This window comes from Haliotis rubra, unplaced genomic scaffold (genome assembly GCF_003918875.1).
Source record: "Haliotis rubra isolate DU_JTF1 unplaced genomic scaffold, ASM391887v1 Scf39, whole genome shotgun sequence".
Classification (NCBI taxonomy): Eukaryota; Metazoa; Mollusca; class Gastropoda; order Lepetellida; family Haliotidae; genus Haliotis; species Haliotis rubra.
In genome coordinates, this window is record NW_025767068.1 from 2,731,936 (window position 1) to 2,752,741 (window position 20,806).

At 40.3% G+C, this 20,806-nt stretch overlaps 1 protein-coding gene across 1 annotated transcript; it reads right to left on the reverse strand.

Moving 5' to 3' along the window:
* Positions 1–867: 867 nt before the first annotated feature.
* On the reverse strand, positions 868–14,733 carry LOC124286656 (myosin heavy chain, striated muscle-like). Its single transcript, XM_046723056.1, is given in 31 exon segments — positions 868–1,470; positions 1,711–1,911; positions 2,055–2,555; positions 2,661–2,853; positions 3,084–3,324; positions 3,427–3,643; positions 4,028–4,160; positions 4,395–4,591; positions 4,738–4,983; positions 5,222–5,297; positions 5,436–5,602; positions 6,079–6,165; positions 6,404–6,460; positions 6,622–6,712; positions 7,069–7,424; positions 8,332–8,797; positions 8,930–9,187; positions 9,374–9,491; positions 9,719–9,806; positions 10,399–10,475; positions 10,748–11,051; positions 11,348–11,518; positions 11,649–12,169; positions 12,172–12,288; positions 12,667–12,765; positions 13,076–13,139; positions 13,310–13,402; positions 13,512–13,617; positions 13,984–14,011; positions 14,219–14,375; positions 14,623–14,733. Coding segments are annotated over 31 exon segments (5,688 nt in total). The 3' UTR covers positions 868–1,323.
* Positions 14,734–20,806: the final 6,073 nt, after the last annotated feature.

The following is a 20,806-nucleotide window of genomic DNA, read 5'->3' on the forward strand; positions in this document are numbered from 1 at the left end:
TTCCGTTATGCTTTTAACATTATTATCATGAGCATAGAGCATTATATGAGACACCGTGGAACGGTGCTTCAATGCACACAACCAAACAGTCTCTATGAGATAAATCATGGCACGCGTTGTGAACTATATTTCGTAAGAGTTAGCGTTGGAACACTGTCGATGTCGGCGCCTTAGATGACGTAGCTAGTACTTATGTTATAGAAGATTAACAAATTATATGTACAGCAAATCGCGTATCAGCAGGATAGTTGCCAGCAACGTATAATTATTGCCATAGTTGTCTCGAAACGTTTCTTTGTTGAATATAATGCTGGGACGCGGGGGCACTAAGATGTCGGAACCGAAAGATTTGTATTGATCCTTCCTTACTTCCCTAACTCGAAACAACGGATTATTTTTCTCTGTTCATACGCTTTTGGGGATGTGACCACAGGCATACCATGTTCATGTTCAGCGGAACTCAAAACAACGCAGTTTTATCTCGAAACAGTGGAGTAATTATAAGCAGTTAATGAATTCAGTGTATCTAGCATGCAGCATCCAGGTCGATCATCAAATGTCCACAACGGTTTGCAGTCTGTCCTTGTGTGGCTCTCTTTCGCTATGGACTATATATGAGCGATGTATACGAGAAGTGCATTGGTATCAGTGGTGACAAAATCACGAAAAGGATGCAGTTCTCATGTTCTACATGTACATTAATGTTCCCGTGTGTTTCAGGAGAACATTTGGCTTGCATGTGTTTGTCTTAAGAGCTCCCAGTGGGACAGGAGATCCTCACAATGTTAGCGAATACCTGCCGCTTCTATTTACATGAGAACAACACTAGTCTAAAATATATAATATATTTTATTAATGGTATGGACATAGACACTCACAAGCAGATATATATCTTGTTAAACAGAATTAGTTTTCCCTTTAAATGTGCGATATATTTGTAGAAAGGCGTGATATAGGAATGTTGTACGGAATAAGTATTGATGTCAAACTGATTCTAGAATTATACAGTGGAAAACATGATGGAATAATAGATTTTGACATGAATTTGGATATACTTATATCCTTCAGAATGTGAAACGACACGGTACATATTGGGTCTATGGCTGGTTCGTACAGGAATGTGACGTGAGGTAGGTTGTTTGTGTAAGATGCTATATAGTGATACCAGGCACAACAGGTTTGTAGCCAGAAAAACCTGGTTTACACCCTGACGTCTCCTTCGACTCAAGTTATCATCTCCTCACACCATTTGATCTGGAAGGTATTTCAGGACCACCGAAAGACTGTGGCTGAGTGAATTTATTGCGCAACATGGCCCAAGTTCTAGTTGCGAGCGAGAGATACTGAGCGGCGGTTCCTGGACCTCATCTTCAGAAGAGTCTGTTCAGCAGAGTCTGCTCTTTCCTGCGCATCTTCAAACTCCTGCTGTGCACGGCGGTATTTGTTCAGATTTGTGGCAGCCATTTCCTCCTGAAACAGAGAATGTTGAAGAGTTTCATGAGAGACATATCAACATAATTCATGAATTTTTAGTTATGCTCTCAAAAGCCGTTTCCACTTGTGGCTGATAAATACAAATATGTGTTGCTTTATCATCGTTTAATGTAATAAATTCATTGTGTCGTTCGTTAAGTTACCTACTCTGGCTCAAATATAGTGTTTTATTCCGACTTTCTATATCATCAGGTATGTATCTTTGAATGCACTTACAGCTTCTTCAATCTGAGTCTTCAGGGTTTTGATCTTGGCATTGAGCTTTTCATTTATGGCCTGGAGTCTTTCCTGGTGTTTCCTATCCTCATCCACCTGGAAGGCGATTTCCTTGAGGCGGCGCTCAGACATTCGAGATGTCTTAGAGGTTTCAAGATGGCGGCGCTGTTCTTTGTCAAGTTCGGCCTCAAGCTCACGAACCTGGCAAAAGAAAAACAAACAATCTGTCATGATAAGAGGTTGCACTGTTCAAATCAGCTATAGAGACCAACAAAGGTAAAAGTACAATTTGGTGGAAAATTCGATGCCAAAGAATTCGAGTAGTTTTTAAAAATCTTACGTACCTTCTGTTCTAGTTTCTGTAAGACCATCTTGCCTCCCTTGAGTCCAGAGGCTTCAGCTTCATCAACTCTGACTTGCATCTCCTTCATTTGAATATCCATGTTTCTCTTAATCTTATCCATTTGTCTGCTGTGTTCTTGTTCAGATCGGAGTTCCTCTGCAAGACGAGCAGCATCAGCTACAGCACGTTTGTAGTTGTCCTCAGCTGTTTTCACCTCGGTTTGAACATCTTCAAGGTCAGACTGGGCAGTGGTCATGTCGATGTCGTGTTTTCTCTTCTGAGCTGTTAGTGTAGATACCTGAGCTGTGAGTTCGTTCACTCGACCTTCAGCTTCCAGCAGCTCAGATTCTGCGGCCTTGCGGGCACGATCACCTGATTCCAGAGCCGACCTCATCTGATCAATCTCTCCCTTCATGGTGTTACAGCGGCGGTCTAGACTTTGGTATGCTTCACGAGCCTCGGTGCAGTTTCGTTGTTCCTCTTCAACCATTGCTTCAAACTCCTGAAAAAGAATAGATTATCATTATACATGTTCACTTGTAGTATACAACTGATCATGTTTCAGTGTTATGACACATTAAATAGGTCTGAAGGTATGCAAACCAACCTTAGCTTGAGCTTGGTATTTCTTAGCATAGTTCTCGGCCTCGGTACGAGCCCTGTTTCCTGTGTCAACAGCAACTTCCAGCTCAGCAATGTCCTGTTCCAGAGATTTCTTCACCCTAACAGCATCCATCTTGCTCTTGTTCTCAGCATCCAGACTGACTTGCATAGAGTCAAGAGAGCGCTGGTTGTTGCGTCTGAGGATATAAACGTCATACAATGTCTGTTCCACAATTCGTGAATTTAAGTAAGCAGTTATAAATGGTGGTTTTGAATCATAACTGTGAATATGAAACTATTGTTAAGATTCGTTTTAGTTGTGAATGATAAATAGTTAGTATGAAGAAGGGAACTTGAAGAAGCACTTTTTTCGACTGCGGTATTTCGGTCATGAAAACACAATACAGCACGATTACAATCAACTGACCTCAAAGTGTCAATTTCTTCCTCTTTCTCAGCAATACGTCTCTCGGTATCTCCACGTGCATGTGAAACCTCCTGTTGGGCACGAATAACCTTCGCCTCCTCCTGTTCAAGAGCAGCTTCTGCTTCAATCAAGGCGGCCTGGAGTTCCTCCTTCTCTAGCATAAGACGTTTCTTTACCTTTTCCATCTCACTGACACTATGACCATCTTCAGTCAGTTGCCTGTTCAGCTGAACGGTTTCATCTGAAATCCAAGGTACGTTTTGAAAAGTTGAACAGAAATAGAAATACAAGATGTTCCTAATTCTAAGTGCCCAAATCAGACACCATTATGATGTAGACTCACCAGCCAGATTCTTGTTCTCCTTCCTCAGAGACTCCATTTGGCTGTGGCATTCATCCATCTCACTTCGAAGGCGGAATAACTCGGTGGAATAATCCCTGGATTCCTTCTGAGCACATTCTAACTCAACTTGAAGATCCTTCACCTTTGTCTGCCATTCCTGTGCAGTTTTGTCAAAGTTTCGCTGCTTCTTCTCCATGTTATGAACAGTAGCATTAGCCTGTAAAGAGAACAGCATCTGATTCACATCGGGATTTAAAACTGGGCCGACAGAAAATGTATTTCGATTAAAAGTAATCACACTTAGAGTTCCGAGCTTTTGCGTTCACGATGACCACATTTGATGATGTAATAATAATAACCATAATTATGATTCAGTAAAAGTGTTGATAATCACTTGACTGACCTGAGCTAACTAACTAACTAACTTTAAGTCTCATTCTGATCATACTGACTTAGATATACCCGTGATATTAAAGTTACACTCATATAAGACACACTCGATCTATTGTGTTTGATGTTAACTATTGTTAACAGTAGTAAACCAGTATCACATATATACAAATCATTGCCGACTCGAAGTAACAATCAATGAGTTGTATACCCTCTCAACGTCAATCATGAGATCTTCAAGCTCGCCGTCAAGCCTTGCTTTAGCCTTCTCAACGGAACTACATTTAGCTTGCATTGCTTCCATTGCTTGCTCTGTTTCGCTCAATTTGACTTGGAGACGGCGTCTGTAATTGAAAACGTCATTGAATATTCAGTTGTTTTACCTAAACAGACAGAATAAACCTGTGTTAGTATGTGCTTGAGTTGCGTAGGGGTAACAAAGCATAGCACGTTTTCAATGTTATTCACATATCCATAAAATTCGTTTATTCCTTAAAATGCTGTACACTGTGCACAGACACTTTTAATTTCCAGTTATTTAGTTATTAATTGGTGTGAAATATTAGTGGTTTTGTTACTTTGACTCTTCGAGTTCCTCAGTTCTAGATGACCCTTCTGTCTCAAATTTGGCTTTCCACTGCATAACCTCGCCGTTGGCCTTGGACAACTGACGCTGGATGCTTGTGCGGCTCTCCTGTTCCTCCTCCAGCTGCACCTGCAGGCTCTCTACCTCCCCCCGCAGGTGACGGCCCTCAGTCTGGACCTTCTGGCGGATCTGTTGAAAGGAATAAAGGAGATACTGAGTATACTGATGCACTAGTAAGTGTTAATACAAATTTGCTTTAGAAAGTATTTAAAACTTAACAAGAAATATTGGATCATAAACATGTAAACATGTAAGCATTCAATCGGTATATGTACCTTAGTCTCATCTTCCAAAGAGCGCTTGCTTTCCTCCAGCTGGCTGGCCAGAGAAGACTTTTCCTTGTGGGTTCTACTGAGGGTACGTTCAGTCTCCTCCAGCTGTCGTGTCACTTCAGTCACCTCAGATGTAAGTCTGTTCTTCTGGGTCTGTAGATCATTGAACTGGCGTGCACCATCATCCAGCTGAGCGTTGAGGTCAGTCAGCTGACTCTGCATCTGCTTGGACACCACATCTGAGCAGCCCTGGAATGGGATTCCATAACTTACAAGTATTCGAGTGTTATTTGAAGTAATATACACAACCATATTGTTTTGTTCAAACTCCTTTCAATTCTAATGATGTGCAAGCATTATTATCATCTGAAATGAAACTTAATCTGTAGACAATTAAATACAGTGTAACATAAACGAAAACTGTAAGCCATTACATCATTTAAGACACAAGTATTTACGGAGATAATTGAATGCTTCACTTAATTACCTTGTTCTTCGCGTGTTCAAGTTCCGTTTGCATGTCATCAATTTCAGTCGACATTTGCATCTTCTCCTTCTCAAGCCTGAAATGCAAAGGACGATAATAACTGTCATCGAAAGAAGATACATTTGTGCTGCAAATTTTCATCCAGGTAAATAACGCGTTAGATTGTAAACTGATAATATAAATATATGCATTTATAAAGGAAGCTTAGACGCACCTGGATTTTATTTTCTGCAACATTTCAATTTGTTCACTCATGTCATTGGCAGAGTCTGCGTGCTTCTTGCGCATGGTCGCCACCTGAGCTTCATGGTGCATGTTCGTCTCCTCCATCTCACGGCGGAGCTTGACCAGCTCCTGCTCCCTCTTCTTGTTCAGCTCAATCTGCACACAAACAGTCACATGTCACAAAAGCGTTGCTCATGCACTAGTTTTTATTATTTATTCGTTTATTTTCAAAACTAATGGTTTTCTCACAACATTGTTGCTTCATACATTTTCTTATATGACACGTCTGGTGTCAGTATGATCTGAGCAGCTGTGTGATAAAATAATGACAATGTGACTTAAATTGTAGTATGATACTGTAATGCTTGAGCTAGCTGAACAACTGTTTGATCAAGTAATGCAGTGTCCTGGGTAGTTGTGTGATCCAGTAATGCAGTGACCTGGGCAGTTGCTTATCCAGAACAACTGTTTGATCCAGTAATGCAGTGTCCTAACATTATGTGACCTGGGCAGTTGTGTGATCCAGTAACATTATGTGTAATCCAGTAACATTATGTGACCTGGGCAGTTGTGTGACCCATTAATGCTAGTGTGATCTGGGTAGTTATGTTATAGAATAATACTAGTATTACCTGAGCAGCGGTAGCGCCTCCGGCTTCGTCCAGTCGCTCATGGAGCTCCTCCAATTCCCTCGCTAATTCCATCCTCTGCCTTTCAACCTGAAACAGAAATATACTATGCATGAAACATGTGTGAAGGATTTAAACCATAATATCTTACATTTCATTTGTAATGTCTTTAAGATAATCTGCTTCCTTCATGATGCTTTTCACCTATGTTAAAGTAACATCATAGCTGTGGATATTGCACCGACCTGTTGACTCGACCCGATGAGCAGCCGCATTAACATATGTCTTTCTGTGGTTCACAAATGCAAGTGGCTGCTATAAAACCCACCTTTCCGCGTGTTTGCTTTTCAGACTCGAGCTCCTGTTCATACTCATCAAGGCGATTCTGAAACATGAGTTGTTAACAACGTGAGATTATTTGTGGTTATATTCTGAAAACATTAATCCTGATATATCTTACGATTGATGCTCAAACTATATTAAGGGTATATGAGTTAGTTAATCATGCATGTAGCTTGATAATGTATAAAAGTATGATGACATTACCTGTAGTTCTTTGATTTTCTTCTGAAGTTGGTTGCAATGCGTCTGTTCCTCTTCCAAGAGATTATTTAGGTTAGATATTTCCTTATCCCTCCTGAAAAAGATATTAAGTGTTTGAAAGCTTATAGGTGAGAAGTAGGCATTTCTTTACAGTGAGTGATTGAGTTAAGAAATATTCCAGCAATATCATGGCGGGGGACACCAGAAATGGGCTTCACACACATACCCATATGAGGAATCGAACCCGGGTATTCGGCGTGACTAGTGATCGCTTATCACAAGGCTAACCCACTGTCCCATATTTCTTCAAACTCAGGTAATAGTTTTTAAGGACTGTTTTGTAAAACAGCAATCAAACGTAATTGATACCTGTAAGACACTATGTACCTATAATGACCGTGACTTAGTTGGTAGTATGCGGGCTGAGATAGGAAAACAGTTAATCTTTACCTCTTGCCTGATTCCAGAAGTTCCAGTTTGACATGTTCCAGGTCTTGAACAACCTCTAGTGTTGCCTTTAGATCATGTTCTAACTTTCTCTTCGCTTTTTCAACATCGCATCGAACCTTCTTTTCACGCTCCAGAGCATCTTCAAGATCGTCAAGTGTTCCTTCAAGCTTAGTCTTTAGTTTGTTGAGGTGATTGACCTTGTCCTCCTCGGCCTGGAGGGAATCCAGGGTTTTCTTGTGTTCATCGTCAAGGTTCTTCTTGCTCTTTAATAGCTTAGACATTGCTTCTTCTTGTTGTGTCATTTCATCATTGAGGGTCCTGATCTGAGCATCTTTAGTCTTGCACTCGTGTTCAGCCTATAGATCGAAAGACAAATAGTTGTAAGAGGCTGTCCATTCTCATTTGTAATCAGATGATCATAACATATAGTTTAGTGTTTAATCATGAACACATGTTGTATTACAGTTATCCCTGGTTATTATGCTCCTCGTCATACTGACATGCTCGTTCTGCCATGTTTTTCTCTGAACGGGATTCCTCAGTGAAAATGTCATTGTAACCAGGATGGCATTTGTAACCAAAGTCAATGCCAGTGTTTTTCAGAACAAATATTCCAGTTATATGGTGATAATTTCCTTCTTTTTGTCTTTTTAGGAACAACTGACAACGTAAAAAAACTATTACATCAATCTCAGTTGTTTTCGCAGATCATTCTCACACAGCTTTTAAACGTTAAGAGTCATTAGCTGCAACCCACAACAATAACAACCCACTTACAGCACCTTAATGCTAGTATTATCATTTATCTCCAAATACCGCAAACCAGGGGTTTATCATCCAGACCTTCTTGACAATACACTACTCAGAGTGTCATCCTGAATGATTTCACTGCTGTTACACTTAAACGTCTATGCGTGGATACTACATCATGGAGGTAATGAGAAGGTATTGGAGCAGCTTTCATATTTGATGGACACACCTATAGAATTATCAGTTGGCTCAAGGCAATAAATGAAAAATACATTTATCAACCTATCTCGGGTATAATTATTCACATTTGACCCATGGATCGGCAATGAATATGCTTGTATAAAAAGGGTGGATTGGATGGAAGTGCCTTGCTTCCTATCTAACCTACTCTGCATCATATCAGTCAATTTTGTTTTTCACCTTAGTAGTTATAATCCAATATTTACCGCTGAGCAAGAGGTGGAAGGACAACGAGGTAGGACTCTATAATCAACCATATATATGCACACATACCTTAGTCAATCCGCACTCTAGGGTATCCATATCAGTCTTCATGCTTTCAAGCTGACCCTCCACAGCTTTGTGTTTTTCCTTCAGTTTGTCATGAGCATCCTCTTCGTCCAGGAGTTTATCCTCGAGATCTTTGGTTTGTTGATCCATATCTTCCTTCTGTTTAAGGAGCTGCTCAATTCGTTCTTCGCAATCATCAATGGTGTCTTGTTGGGTTTGCACTTGGAGAAACAGATTATTCTTGGCTTCGCTCAAGGTCACACTCTGTTCCTCAAGCTCCTTGCACCTCTGCGCCACTTTCTCGAGCTCATCCTTTGTTTTTCCCAATGCTTCCTCCTTCTGTTTCATCTCATCTTCAGCAGCAGCAACACTGAGGAGGGGCTTGACCTTGGTGTAGAATCTCCACCAGCACCAGTTCCTCATGGCAAGCCATTTACGGATGTTCTTCTGGATAAGTTCCAGTGCAACTCTGCAATACGTAAGAAACTCATTTCATTCCAATGCCATACAAATAATTATCATAACGCTCAAGATAGAAAACACAGTGGACGTAATTTAATCTTGTAAACGTTTACTTTTATCATAATGAGGGTTATCTTACCTCTTGTCATGGAGATTCTTGAGATATTTCCTCATCAGGTAACCACGGATGTGAGCCTGGAACAATGCTACAATAACAGATAGACGTTCATCACGGATTTCTTCCAGGTAACCAAGAACACCTGCTTTGAAGAACACCTTCGTGTTACCAAGACGGTACTCATCTTGATTCATCTCCAAAGCTTCCAGGATCTTGCCGGAGACAACTTTACCTTCAACGAATCCTTCTGGTATCGCATTGGGAGCTAAGATAGAGTATCTGTAAAAAACAGTTCTCAGTAGAAACACTACATAAGCGACGAGGCATAATACGTGAAAAAGGTTACATGAGTATATAGCATTGCTAGCCAAAAAATCATTACTAAAATGCATTTTCATACCAATTTTCTTACTTTGAAATTATTTCATTTGATATCATTTTATGCAATAGTCCTTGTAATCGTACCTCTGTTTGAACTCTGAGTAGATGATTCTGCTAGGGAATCCTTTCCTACAGATACGAATACCCTCCAGTACACCGTTACACTGCAGTTGGTGGAGCACAAGACCGGCGTCAATCAGACCTGAATTCCATTGATATAGATATTTAGAGCTTGAATTGCTCTATTTATTGTGAGCTGCCAACATCCGTAGGTAACACTCAAATATACTACTTTGGACCTCGTGCAATCTCTTTTTATTTAAGTTCAATTATGAATTGATATCGTTATTATAAATAAAAATGAAAGCCTGATATGATACAGTATATTTCGACAGATACATAAAATTAGATAAGTTCCTTGATATATACCTGGCGTCTTGGTCTCGTTGGGGATGATACAGCGGACGAAGTGAGGATGTGTGCAGTAAAGGTTCTTCATAAGCTTGTTCAAAGATTCCTAAAGGATGTTAATTTACAACACGATTATAGAAATATGCATTTTAAGGGTAAGAAATGAACTGTATAACAGACACATTACAAAGTTAGATGTTTAGGACAGTTTTTACTGTTAGCTTACATTATGAGCATGTTAGATAGCTATGATAACACAATGCCATTTAGAAAGTGGTCAAATGTAACATATGTTATATTTGGGATTACACTTTCTTAGTAAAGTACAAATTCTAGTACTTTTGAGTTGAGCCCCATCCGGGATTCGAACTCACACCCTCAGAGTGAGGCACCTAATCGCCAGCACACAAAGTCAGCCGCCTAACCCGCTCAGCTACCGCGACTTCCACAAAAATGGAAGTCGGACAACTGTTAGTCTAGACTGCGGGCTTTGTGTACCCCTCTGATAAGTGTTAATTGGCACTGCTCCCACGGCCGAAAGCTATGATTACACAATTCCATTTAGAAAGTGGTCAAATGTAACATATGTTATATTTGGGATTACACTTTACTAATGTAACATATGTTATATTTGGGATTACACTTTACTGAGAAAGTGTAACATATATTACATGCTAGATAGCATTACAAATCTGTACCCTGTGAGTAGAAGAGATGGTTTGGAAAGCAGAACTCTTCTTTTTCTTCTTGCCAGCTCCAGCCTCAGCAGCAGCATCTAGACAATCAAGATCATATATTTACGATGACTTAAGGCGTAAGAAGTGACAGTTCAGGTTTTAGTTCAGGTTTTAAATGATTTAAGACAGGTTTTAAATAGTATAAACATATCATCGTTGCACAAAATGATTTCACACACACAACACACACACACACACACACACACACACAACACACACACACACACACACACACACACACATTAATTGTTTCTTCAGGTTATCAATGTAATTCTGGAGAATCAATATATTTCTTTTCGTTAATGCATACCCCCTGCTGGTGGTGAGAAGAGCAGCTGGACAAGTGGTTCTTTGGACTGTTTCAGGAGATCCACAATGGTTTCGTTGACAGGATCCTTGTTCTTTTCCAGCCAGCCTCCAATGTTGTAGGGAACTGTTCCGGCGTAGTGCTTCAGGGCAAAATCACCATGTGCACCACCCTTCATAGACTTGTTGGGTTTAAGGAAGTTTGGAGATTTGCCCATGTGGTTCTCAGTCAGTTTGTCCTTGAAAGTTTTGTCGGATGCTTTGGGAAACATGCACTCTTCTTCCAGGATTGACAGGATACCAAGAGGCTAGACATGAAAAATAATGATGATATATTCTGCCAAAATAATGTCATATGTCAATTTATTTGTAATTAACGTTATATGTGATCATTATTTATACCTGTATGAGGCTATGTATACTTGAAAATATCAAATTTCGGAAACGATATAAGATTTGGAATTAACATGTACCTTTTCGATGAGCTCAATACAGGCCTGCAAGTTAATTACAGACCGACGCCATATATCTGGAACATTGCTGAGTGCGACGTTAAACAACAACCAATGCAATCCCATCTTATACGACGAGATACAATACAAACCTTTTCAATAAGCTCAATGCAAGCCTGCAGGTCCATTCCAAAATCGATGAACTCCCAGACTATGCCTTCCTTCTTGTATTCCTCCTGCTCCAGCACAAACATGTGGTGGTTGAAGAACTGCTGCAGGCGCTCGTTGGTGTAATTGATGCAGAGCTGTTCGAAGCTGTTGAACTGTTCAGAATAATTGATAAATTAATATATTGATCAAATATTTATTACATAATATCCATTCCTGAATCACTTAATATCATGACATGCTTTTCTTAACCTAGGTACAAAGTTACATATAAATTGGTCTTACATCAAAGATTTCGAAGCCTGCAATATCCAGCACACCAATGAAGAACTGCCTCGGTTTCTTGGTATCCAGTGACTGGTTGACTCTCTTCACCAGCCAGTTGAACACACGATCGTAGAGGGACTTAGACAGGGCACCGATAGAGTAGAGGACCTGATTCTTGGTTCTTCCTTGGGTGACGTAGTCCATGGCCACCTTGATCTTGGGTTTACACAGAGCCTTCAGGAAGTCACCACAGTTGACACCCAACAGGAAGGAAACCTTCTCAGCCTCAGCAGTTCCATCAGGCTCAGCCTGTTCACCCTTCTGCTTGAACTGCATTTCACCCATGTGTAGGATAGAGCCTGTGCACTTGTAGGCGCTGGTCTTTTCGTCTTCGTTGAAGCCCAGGACATCGAAGGCCGTCTGAAGTAAGCATATACATTTAGTATGAGCCCAAATTGTTAAGAACAATAAAGGTTAGGGTCTAACTATGAACAGTCTGAACATGTGTTCATGACATTTCGACTAACAATATTGTAATCAATTATGAAACTTACATCAGTCATCTTCATTTCCTCAACATCGTCAATACCATTGACGGTAAGGACTCCCTGGTTAATGAAGGTGAACAGACCAGCGTCTGGATTGGCCAAAATCTTCTCTGAAATATAAAGCATAGAAATATTTACACACTGAGTATATTTGTACCATTTAAATATCATCCCTAACTTTGGTTGAGAAAACCTAATCGTGGATAACACTAGAAATAAGATCATTCAGTGTTGGTAAACAAAGTAGAATAGTCTATACAACAAGCTATGATATGAATGTGCAGTAGTGAGTGTGTTAGTAATAAATACCGCATTGAAATACTGCGGGCGGTTCGCATGAATGATAGATCCAGGTTATGTTCCCATGGGCCCAATTATATCCAGTGTAAACAACCAGTCATTCACATACTCTATGTGATTATGAAGAGGAGAGTCAACTGCACATAATATACCCTAATAAATGCAAGTACGAGGCTATGATAACTAACCTGTAACTGATGGCACTGCTCCAGACAGCATCTGGTAGAAGATGTGGTAATTTCTCTCCACAGACTGTTGGTAGGTGACACGGGACTTTTCCAGTAGATCTGAAGCCGATTTATGATTTTCCAAATTGAAGAACATATATTTTGATGTGTATTATTCACAAACTCCAGTGCAGTAAATAATAGAGTTTTGCAACATCGTCAGTAATATCAATGTAAAATGAGGGCAGATAAGAAGAGAAATTCTCTCTCTGCATAACACTCTCAAGTCTGATAACGTGAAACACACTTCTGTGAATTCTTATATTATGCACACTAACATGGGCATGAAAGATAAATAATTATCACGACTGTCACGAATATCACATCACGTACATATTTATCAGTATATCCTGAAGTGAAAATAGCTTACAAGTTTCGATGTCGGCACCAGCGATCTTTCCAGAAGAAGCAAAGTGGATCCGGACGAATTTTCCCTGAAAAAAGTAAGACCCACATTCTGGAATAACATTGTCAAGTCATCCACATGAACGAAACTTCAAATCAATCATACAGTATCATAACTAATCATTGTGAATTAACTTTACTCTTATTTGTCAGCCGTTTTTTAGGAGAGGTGCTCGTGAATGGTGTGTTGAAAACTTACGAATCTGGAGGAGTTGTTGTTACGGGACGTCTTGGCGTTACCGTAGGCCTCAAGAACAGGGTTAGCCTGTACGATCTGATCCTCGAGGGACCCCTGGAATAAGACATGCCGCGTATTAACAACATGTTTGTTTTACTTCATATTGTCATCAGAAAACGTTGCTTTTAGTATTTACAATTCATAAGAAACTAATTTCATTTACCTTCTTTTCATCTGCATCCCCCTCTCCCTTGGAGGCGGCGGCGACAAAAGCGAAGTAGGCGATGACCTTCTTGGTGTTCTCAGTCTTCCCGGCGCCAGACTCGCCGCTAGGTAACATATAAGTATGTATAAACGTTCAGAGGACAATCTACGTTTTAATGTATGCAACAAGATACGATGCATTATAGCCTTTGGCGAGGTTGCTATTCTTGTAACATACAAACGGCCGTGTGAACACATGGGTGAATGCCTTGATGTAACGCTTTGAACAGTGTTTCAGTTACATCAACTTTATATGAGTAGAAAACTTTGTAGAGGTAGACGATCACGTAACGCCACGTGTACTGGTAGGGTGCTGACACACCAAGGGTTCGAACTCACGTTCAACGCGTTACTACGTGATCCAGGCCAGTACCAACTGAGCCATATAAACACACGGAGACAAGAAAGAAACACATAAGGGCAGTACTCACGTGATAAGCATAGACTGGTTTTCTCGTTCTGAAATCAAATCAAATATGGTATTAAGGTTACTGCTAATAATTTTCACCGGCCTATTTATGTGCATACAGATATTTGCAAGTATCACTTTAATAGACTTGTTCATTACGTGTAGTATCCACAACAGGCTCGATAGATTATTTGTTACATAGGATTCCCCACATTACAATTATTCGAAACTATACATTAAGACTCAGTTAATCGTACCTTGCACCATGAACTGGTAGGCATTGTCAGAGATGGAGAACAAGTGAGGAGGCATCTCGGTCTTCCTCTTGCCTCTGTACTTGGCAACGATGGACGGGGTGTAGATGGGGAGACGGCGGTAGGGGTTGATGGCGATACAGAACAGGCCTGAGTACGTCTGGAGGACGGAGATTATAATTTTGTGGTCAGTTGTTAGGCAGGTGCTGTTTTATTTATTATGTAGCATATATGGGATCATGTTGATCACATGGTTCGTCAATTGTCATTCAGGACAAGCCAGAATATTTTGTGAATTTACATTTTTATCCAGTAAATCAATTCTCAAAGAAATATGATTTAGGGGGATATTTTCTAGAAAAAATGTGAGTGTAAAGGTAATTTGAAAGACAATCCAGTTAACTCACATAGATTAACCCAGAAGTGTATCTAGCTCTCAAGTTGTACAGGACGCTGGCCTCGTTGAGGAAGGTCATGTTGGCGATGTCCTCGATCTTCTCAAACTTGGGAGGGTTCATCGACTGGATGTCATCCTTCTTAACCGTTTTCGTCTGTAACAATAACATTAACATTTAAATTACGTGTTGATGGATCAGAACATGAAAACGTGGTCAGGTCCAGTTAAACATAGATATGCCTATAGCTGAACTGAGAAATATACATGTCACTTTACGGACCTGTTTTGAGTCCACGATGAGGACGGTGCATTCCTCTCCTTTCGTACTCTGCAGTTCTGCGGCAACAAAGCCCTGCTCTGCATCGTGTACCCAGCAAGACTTCTTGGCATCGAAGTTTTTATTCTGCTCCTTCATCAGCTTCTTGCGGTCAACAGCAAGATACTGCATCTCAGGGTCGGCAGGGTCATAGGATGCCATATTGTTGAAGTCGACTTGAAATCGAAACGAAGAATCTGATTGTCGACCAGATCTGTGAAGAAAGAATAAAAGCAATTTGTGACAAAGTTCTCCAATGCCAATTTCTGTTCATACATTCCGTCCCAACATATTTCTATTTGTAATGCGCATAGACTATTTCTATAGACTACTTCTAGACTGGACTATAACTGCTTGGTAAATGTGTATCCTGCGATTTAACGCAGAAGCAAAGACATCACTCCAAGTCTTGAAATGAACAAAGAATCTTACTAAAACCAAGATGAAGTGGCTATACTTACGGTTCGAGCTGTTCTGCTTTGGTAGAACTGTGATAGGTATATATACTACATGAAATCTATATGCTTACCAGTTGTTATATAATGTTGTAATCAGATCTACTGACGGAAGACTAATGTAAGGCCGAAGGAAAGGTAGCGGGGTGGCGGAAGTTTGGGGCACGGGTGAGCTGAGGATCGTACACAGCGGGGTATATGGTTGTCTGTCCTGAGTGATTATTAAGTAATCAACGAAAACCCTTACGACCACCTGTGAAGGACCAGACTGGACTTACCCTCATATTGGTAATATCGGTTAAGGATGGAAATATAGACCATGGAAATAACATGACATGTGGTTTGTACAGGACTACTAGACTCTGGTGGACATTTTGACGAGGTTTACAGGAACTGCGACATCTATGACAGTGTGTCCGCGTTACCTTCAAAAGTCCGTTTACCAGACATGTATAATTTATAATAAACAGAGATGACACCTTTCTTATAATTTCGTTGTAACTTGTTTACGTGATAATGAAACCATAAGTATACATCTTACATATCCATAGAACTCTCCCCGTTGTTTATACATCTGACATATTCATAGATCTCTCCCCGTTGTTCATACATCTGACATAGACCTCTCCCTGTTTTTTATACATCTGACATATCCATAGAACTCTCCCCGTTGTTTGTACATCTGACATAGAACTCTCCCCGTTGTTTATACATCTGATATAGAACTCTCCCCGTTGTTTATACATCTGACATAGAACTCTCCCCGTTGTTTATACATCTGACATATCCATAGAACTCTCCCCGTTGTTTATACATCTGACATAAAACTCTCCCCGTTGTTTATACATCTAACATTGAACTCTCCCCGTTGTTCATACATCTGGCATATCCATAGAACTCTCCCCGTTGTTTATACATCTGACATAGAACTCTCCCCGTTGTTACTACATCTGACATATTCATAGAACTCTCCCCGTTGTTTATACATCTGACATAGAGCTCTCCCCGTTGTTTATACATCTTACATAGAGCTCTCCCCGTTGTTTATACATCTGACATATCCATAGAACTCTCCCCTTTGTTCATACATCTGGCATATCCATAGAACTCTCCCCGTTGCTTATACATCTGACATAGAACTCTCCCCGTTGTTTATACATCTTACATAGAACTCTCCCCGTTGTTCATACATCTTACATAGAACTCTCCCCGTTGTTTATACATCTGACATAGAACTCTCCCCGTTGTTTATACATCTTACATAGAACTCTCCCCGTTGTTTATACATCTTACTTAGAACTCTCCCCGTTGTTCATACATCTAACATAGAACTCTCCCCGTTGTTCATACATCTAACATAGAACTCTCCCCGTTGTTCATACATCTAACATAGAACTCTCCCCGTTGTTTATACATCTGACATAACCATAGAACTCTCCCCGTTGTTTATACATCTGACATATTCATAGAGCTCTCCCCGTTGTTCATACATCTGACATAGAACTCTCCCTGTTTTTTATACATCTGACATATCCATAGAACTCTCCCCGTTGTTTGTACATCTGACATAGAACTCTCCCCGTTGTTTATACATCTGACATAGAACTCTCCCCGTTGTTTATACATCTGACATATCCATAGAACTCTCCCCGTTGTTTATACATCTGACATAAAACTCTCCCCGTTGTTTATACATCTAACATTGAACTCTCCCCGTTGTTCATACATCTGGCATATCCATAGAACTCTCCCCGTTGTTTATACATCTGACATAGAACTCTCCCCGTTGTTACTACATCTGACATATTCATAGAACTCTCCCCGTTGTTTATACATCTGACATAGAACTCTCCCAGTTGTTTATACATCTTACATAGAGCTCTCCCCGTTGTTTATACATCTGGCATATCCATAGAACTCTCCCCGTTGTTTATACATCTGACATAGAACTCTCCCCGTTGTTTATACATCTTACATAGAACTCTCCCCGTTGTTTATACATCTTACATAGAACTCTCCCCGTTGTTTATACATCTGACATAGAACTCTCCCCGTTGTTTATACATCTTACATAGAACTCTCCCCGTTGTTCATACATCTTACATAGAACTCTCCCCGTTGTTCATACATCTAACATAGAACTCTCCCCGTTGTTCATACATCTAACATAGAACTCTCCCCGTTGTTCATACATCTAACATAGAACTCTCCCCGTTGCTCATACATCTGACATAGAACTCTCCCCGTTGTTCATACATCTAACATAGAACACTCCCCGTTGTTCATACATCTGACATAGAACTCTCCCAGTTGTTTATACATCTTACATAGAGCTCTCCCCGTTGTTTATACATCTGACATATCCATAGAACTCTCCCCTTTGTTCATACATCTGGCATATCCATAGAACTCTCCCCGTTGCTTATACATCTGACATAGAACTCTCCCCGTTGTTTATACATCTTACATAGAACTCTCCCCGTTGTTCATACATCTTACATAGAACTGTCCCTGTTGTTTATACATCTGACATAGAACTCTCCCCGTTGTTTATACATCTTACATAGAACTCTCCCCGTTGTTCATACATCTTACATAGAACTCTCCCCGTTGTTCATACATCTAACATAGAACTCTCCCCGTTGTTCATACATCTAACATAGAACTCTCCCCGTTGTTCATACATCTAACATAGAACTCTCCCCGTTGTTCATACATCTAACATAGAACTCTCCCCGTTGTTTTTACATCTGCGGCTTATTGTTTCACTGGTTCATGTTTATTGTTCAGGGAAAGATAGAAGAGCTCGAGTCATTCAGTTTTTCCTTTGAATGCAATACATGTTAAATGCCTGTTGTTGTTTCCTAATATGTCGTGAATCATACAGAACAGAGCTCCGTGGGTTATCTGAGATTGTCGCAGATTAGTGTATCCGCCTAAACAAATTGCTATGGTATACTAGTGGAGAATAGTTTCAAATCTCTGCCATCAGTGATAACATTTATGGCCGATGCAATTCCCCATTTTCTCTTGTAACATATACTCCCGTGTTTGCTTTTCCAAATGAACAATTGATTGGCCTTTGCATGTGTTTGTGACTGTTGCCACCGGTAGGGCAGGATACGTTCATCTTTACGCGAGTTCCCAGCTTCGCTATTCGATAGTGATTCATACCCACTTCTCCTGATGCAGTCTGAATGTCAGTTGTGTAACGGACGGCATTTAACAGAGACTTCTTATGTTGTAGGAAATAGTTTCTGCGGCTTCTACTTTCACAGTAGCCTATACTTTCCCTGAAGTAGTGATACCACACGACAGCCCAGGAAACAGGTCCACTGATGCAAAACCACATCGTCTAACGAATTATCACATGTAGTTGCAATCACGGAATGAGTGTCATAATGTACGTGATAAATGCATCCAAGCGGCCTATAACAACCTGTACATAACCTGAATACTGAATGAGAAACATTATCAGGTTTAATAATGCAGCCAAAATTGGTTAGAAGGGTCAAAACAAAAGGAATTGCTATTCGTTGTTGTGTCTCTGAGGGCGTTGAGTCATCATTCGTCTTTCTTAATTACCTTTATGCTGAACAGTATTGTAATGATTTATGACCTATAAAACTTGGATACAACACTTTCAATGACAATGTTCGGCACAATAAAAACTCTGCCCAATTAAAACAATAGATTTTACCCTTTTATAAGGACAGAAACGATTAGGAAGCTTTGAGGAAATCAGGATTATATCTCTACTGAAAAACGACTTGTCGACACAAAGGCGCATTATCAAAGGTTATCTGTGTTAAAGAAAAACAAAGCGATGAATAATATTACGACAGGTATCTACTAGTAGTTAGAACTATATTCTAAATGAACATAATGGGTTATGTGAGATCAACACTGAGTGAACAGGTATCTACTAGTAGTTAGAACTATATTCTAAATGAACATTATTGGTTATGTGAGATCAACACTGAGTGAACAACAGACTTGAGTTGTGGACCAACTGACCAGAAGTGACGCACTGAAACTTAGTTCCTGTTTTATTCAATCACTGTCGTAGTTAGCATTGCCTGAATCTTTGATTCATCAAGGTATGACAGGCTACGATCAGTAATCCTATCAATACCAGTATACACACAACACCCAAGTCCGCCCCAAGCGTTCTATATCTGTAGAAGTAAATCAGAATTGTCCACGTTAGCAGAAAGTAATAATTACCAACTTTATTAGCGGCTATATTCAGCTTTGATGTTTTGCACTCAAAGTGAAGAAATCCGCTTTTTCTCCACGACCGTATTGTACTTGGTACTTTTACATGTTTTGCTGAGTAATCTATTTCTCAACCTGTTGCTTCAACGTACGCCGGGCTAGACACACTACACACATGCAAATTTCATTAGCAAAGGTATCATATTTCCTCACCGGTAGGAACAGTAATGATATGTTAAGAGCGGCACGCGAAGACACTCTACATTCCTCCCAGTCCTATACCCCCTTCCCTCCCGTACCCTCTCTTTCCATCACGCCCTCAATGTACGTTTACTGGTCTCAGGGGGTGCCTGCATGTGTTTCATTACCCCTGTCACAAAGTTTAGCCACGGAGCTACCGTCTATTGGCCTAAATGTGCCACATTTACAGACTAGGAAGTCTGTCGAGATCTAACGTGGTATAATGAGGGACCCTGCTTCCCCGAACGTCACGGTTTCAGAGTTATTACAAGATAAATAGATACAGGTTTTAAGTGATGTACGTTCTGACAAGCCGTTTTTGTAGAATGTTAAACAACTGCCAGCTCAGAGCACGACGCTGCCCTTCCGTAGATTAATGTCAGTCAGATTATGTTTCTTATTTTACAAAAAAATGTAAAGAAAACATTTGTATATCAGGACACAGGTCTTGAAGTTCTCGAGGTCATGAAATTGTAAAGACAATTGTAGTGTTACATCCAAACTAACGAAAAGAATAGCGAAATGATAGGGTTCGCGTAGTTCCAGCCATACCTGAATAAGAACAGAAAACTGCAGGACGGAGCATAACCATTTCCAGTGCATCACATTGTACGTTCAACAAATAGAGAAAGCTAAAGATGTCATTACATCTTGGCTCGAATTGCGCCATATATTGTGTACAAACAAACAATTCTTGTTTTCTGGCTTCCACTGTATAAAAAGCAAGAACGTTGGACCACTTGTCCAACAAATACCAAAATATTAGTTCGGGACTGTTGACTGAATACCTCAAGCAGAAATAACATCTGTGAACACGTGTCACAATTAAGTACACCCACTGAGTAGTCAATGCTACTGAAGCGCGTGCCGACTGGGCTCTCCCCCACCCCATCCCCCGAGGAAATTACGAAAGAAGGACAAGGTCATTGTGTCCTCCAGCCTGAAGCAACCGTCTGGTTATGTCA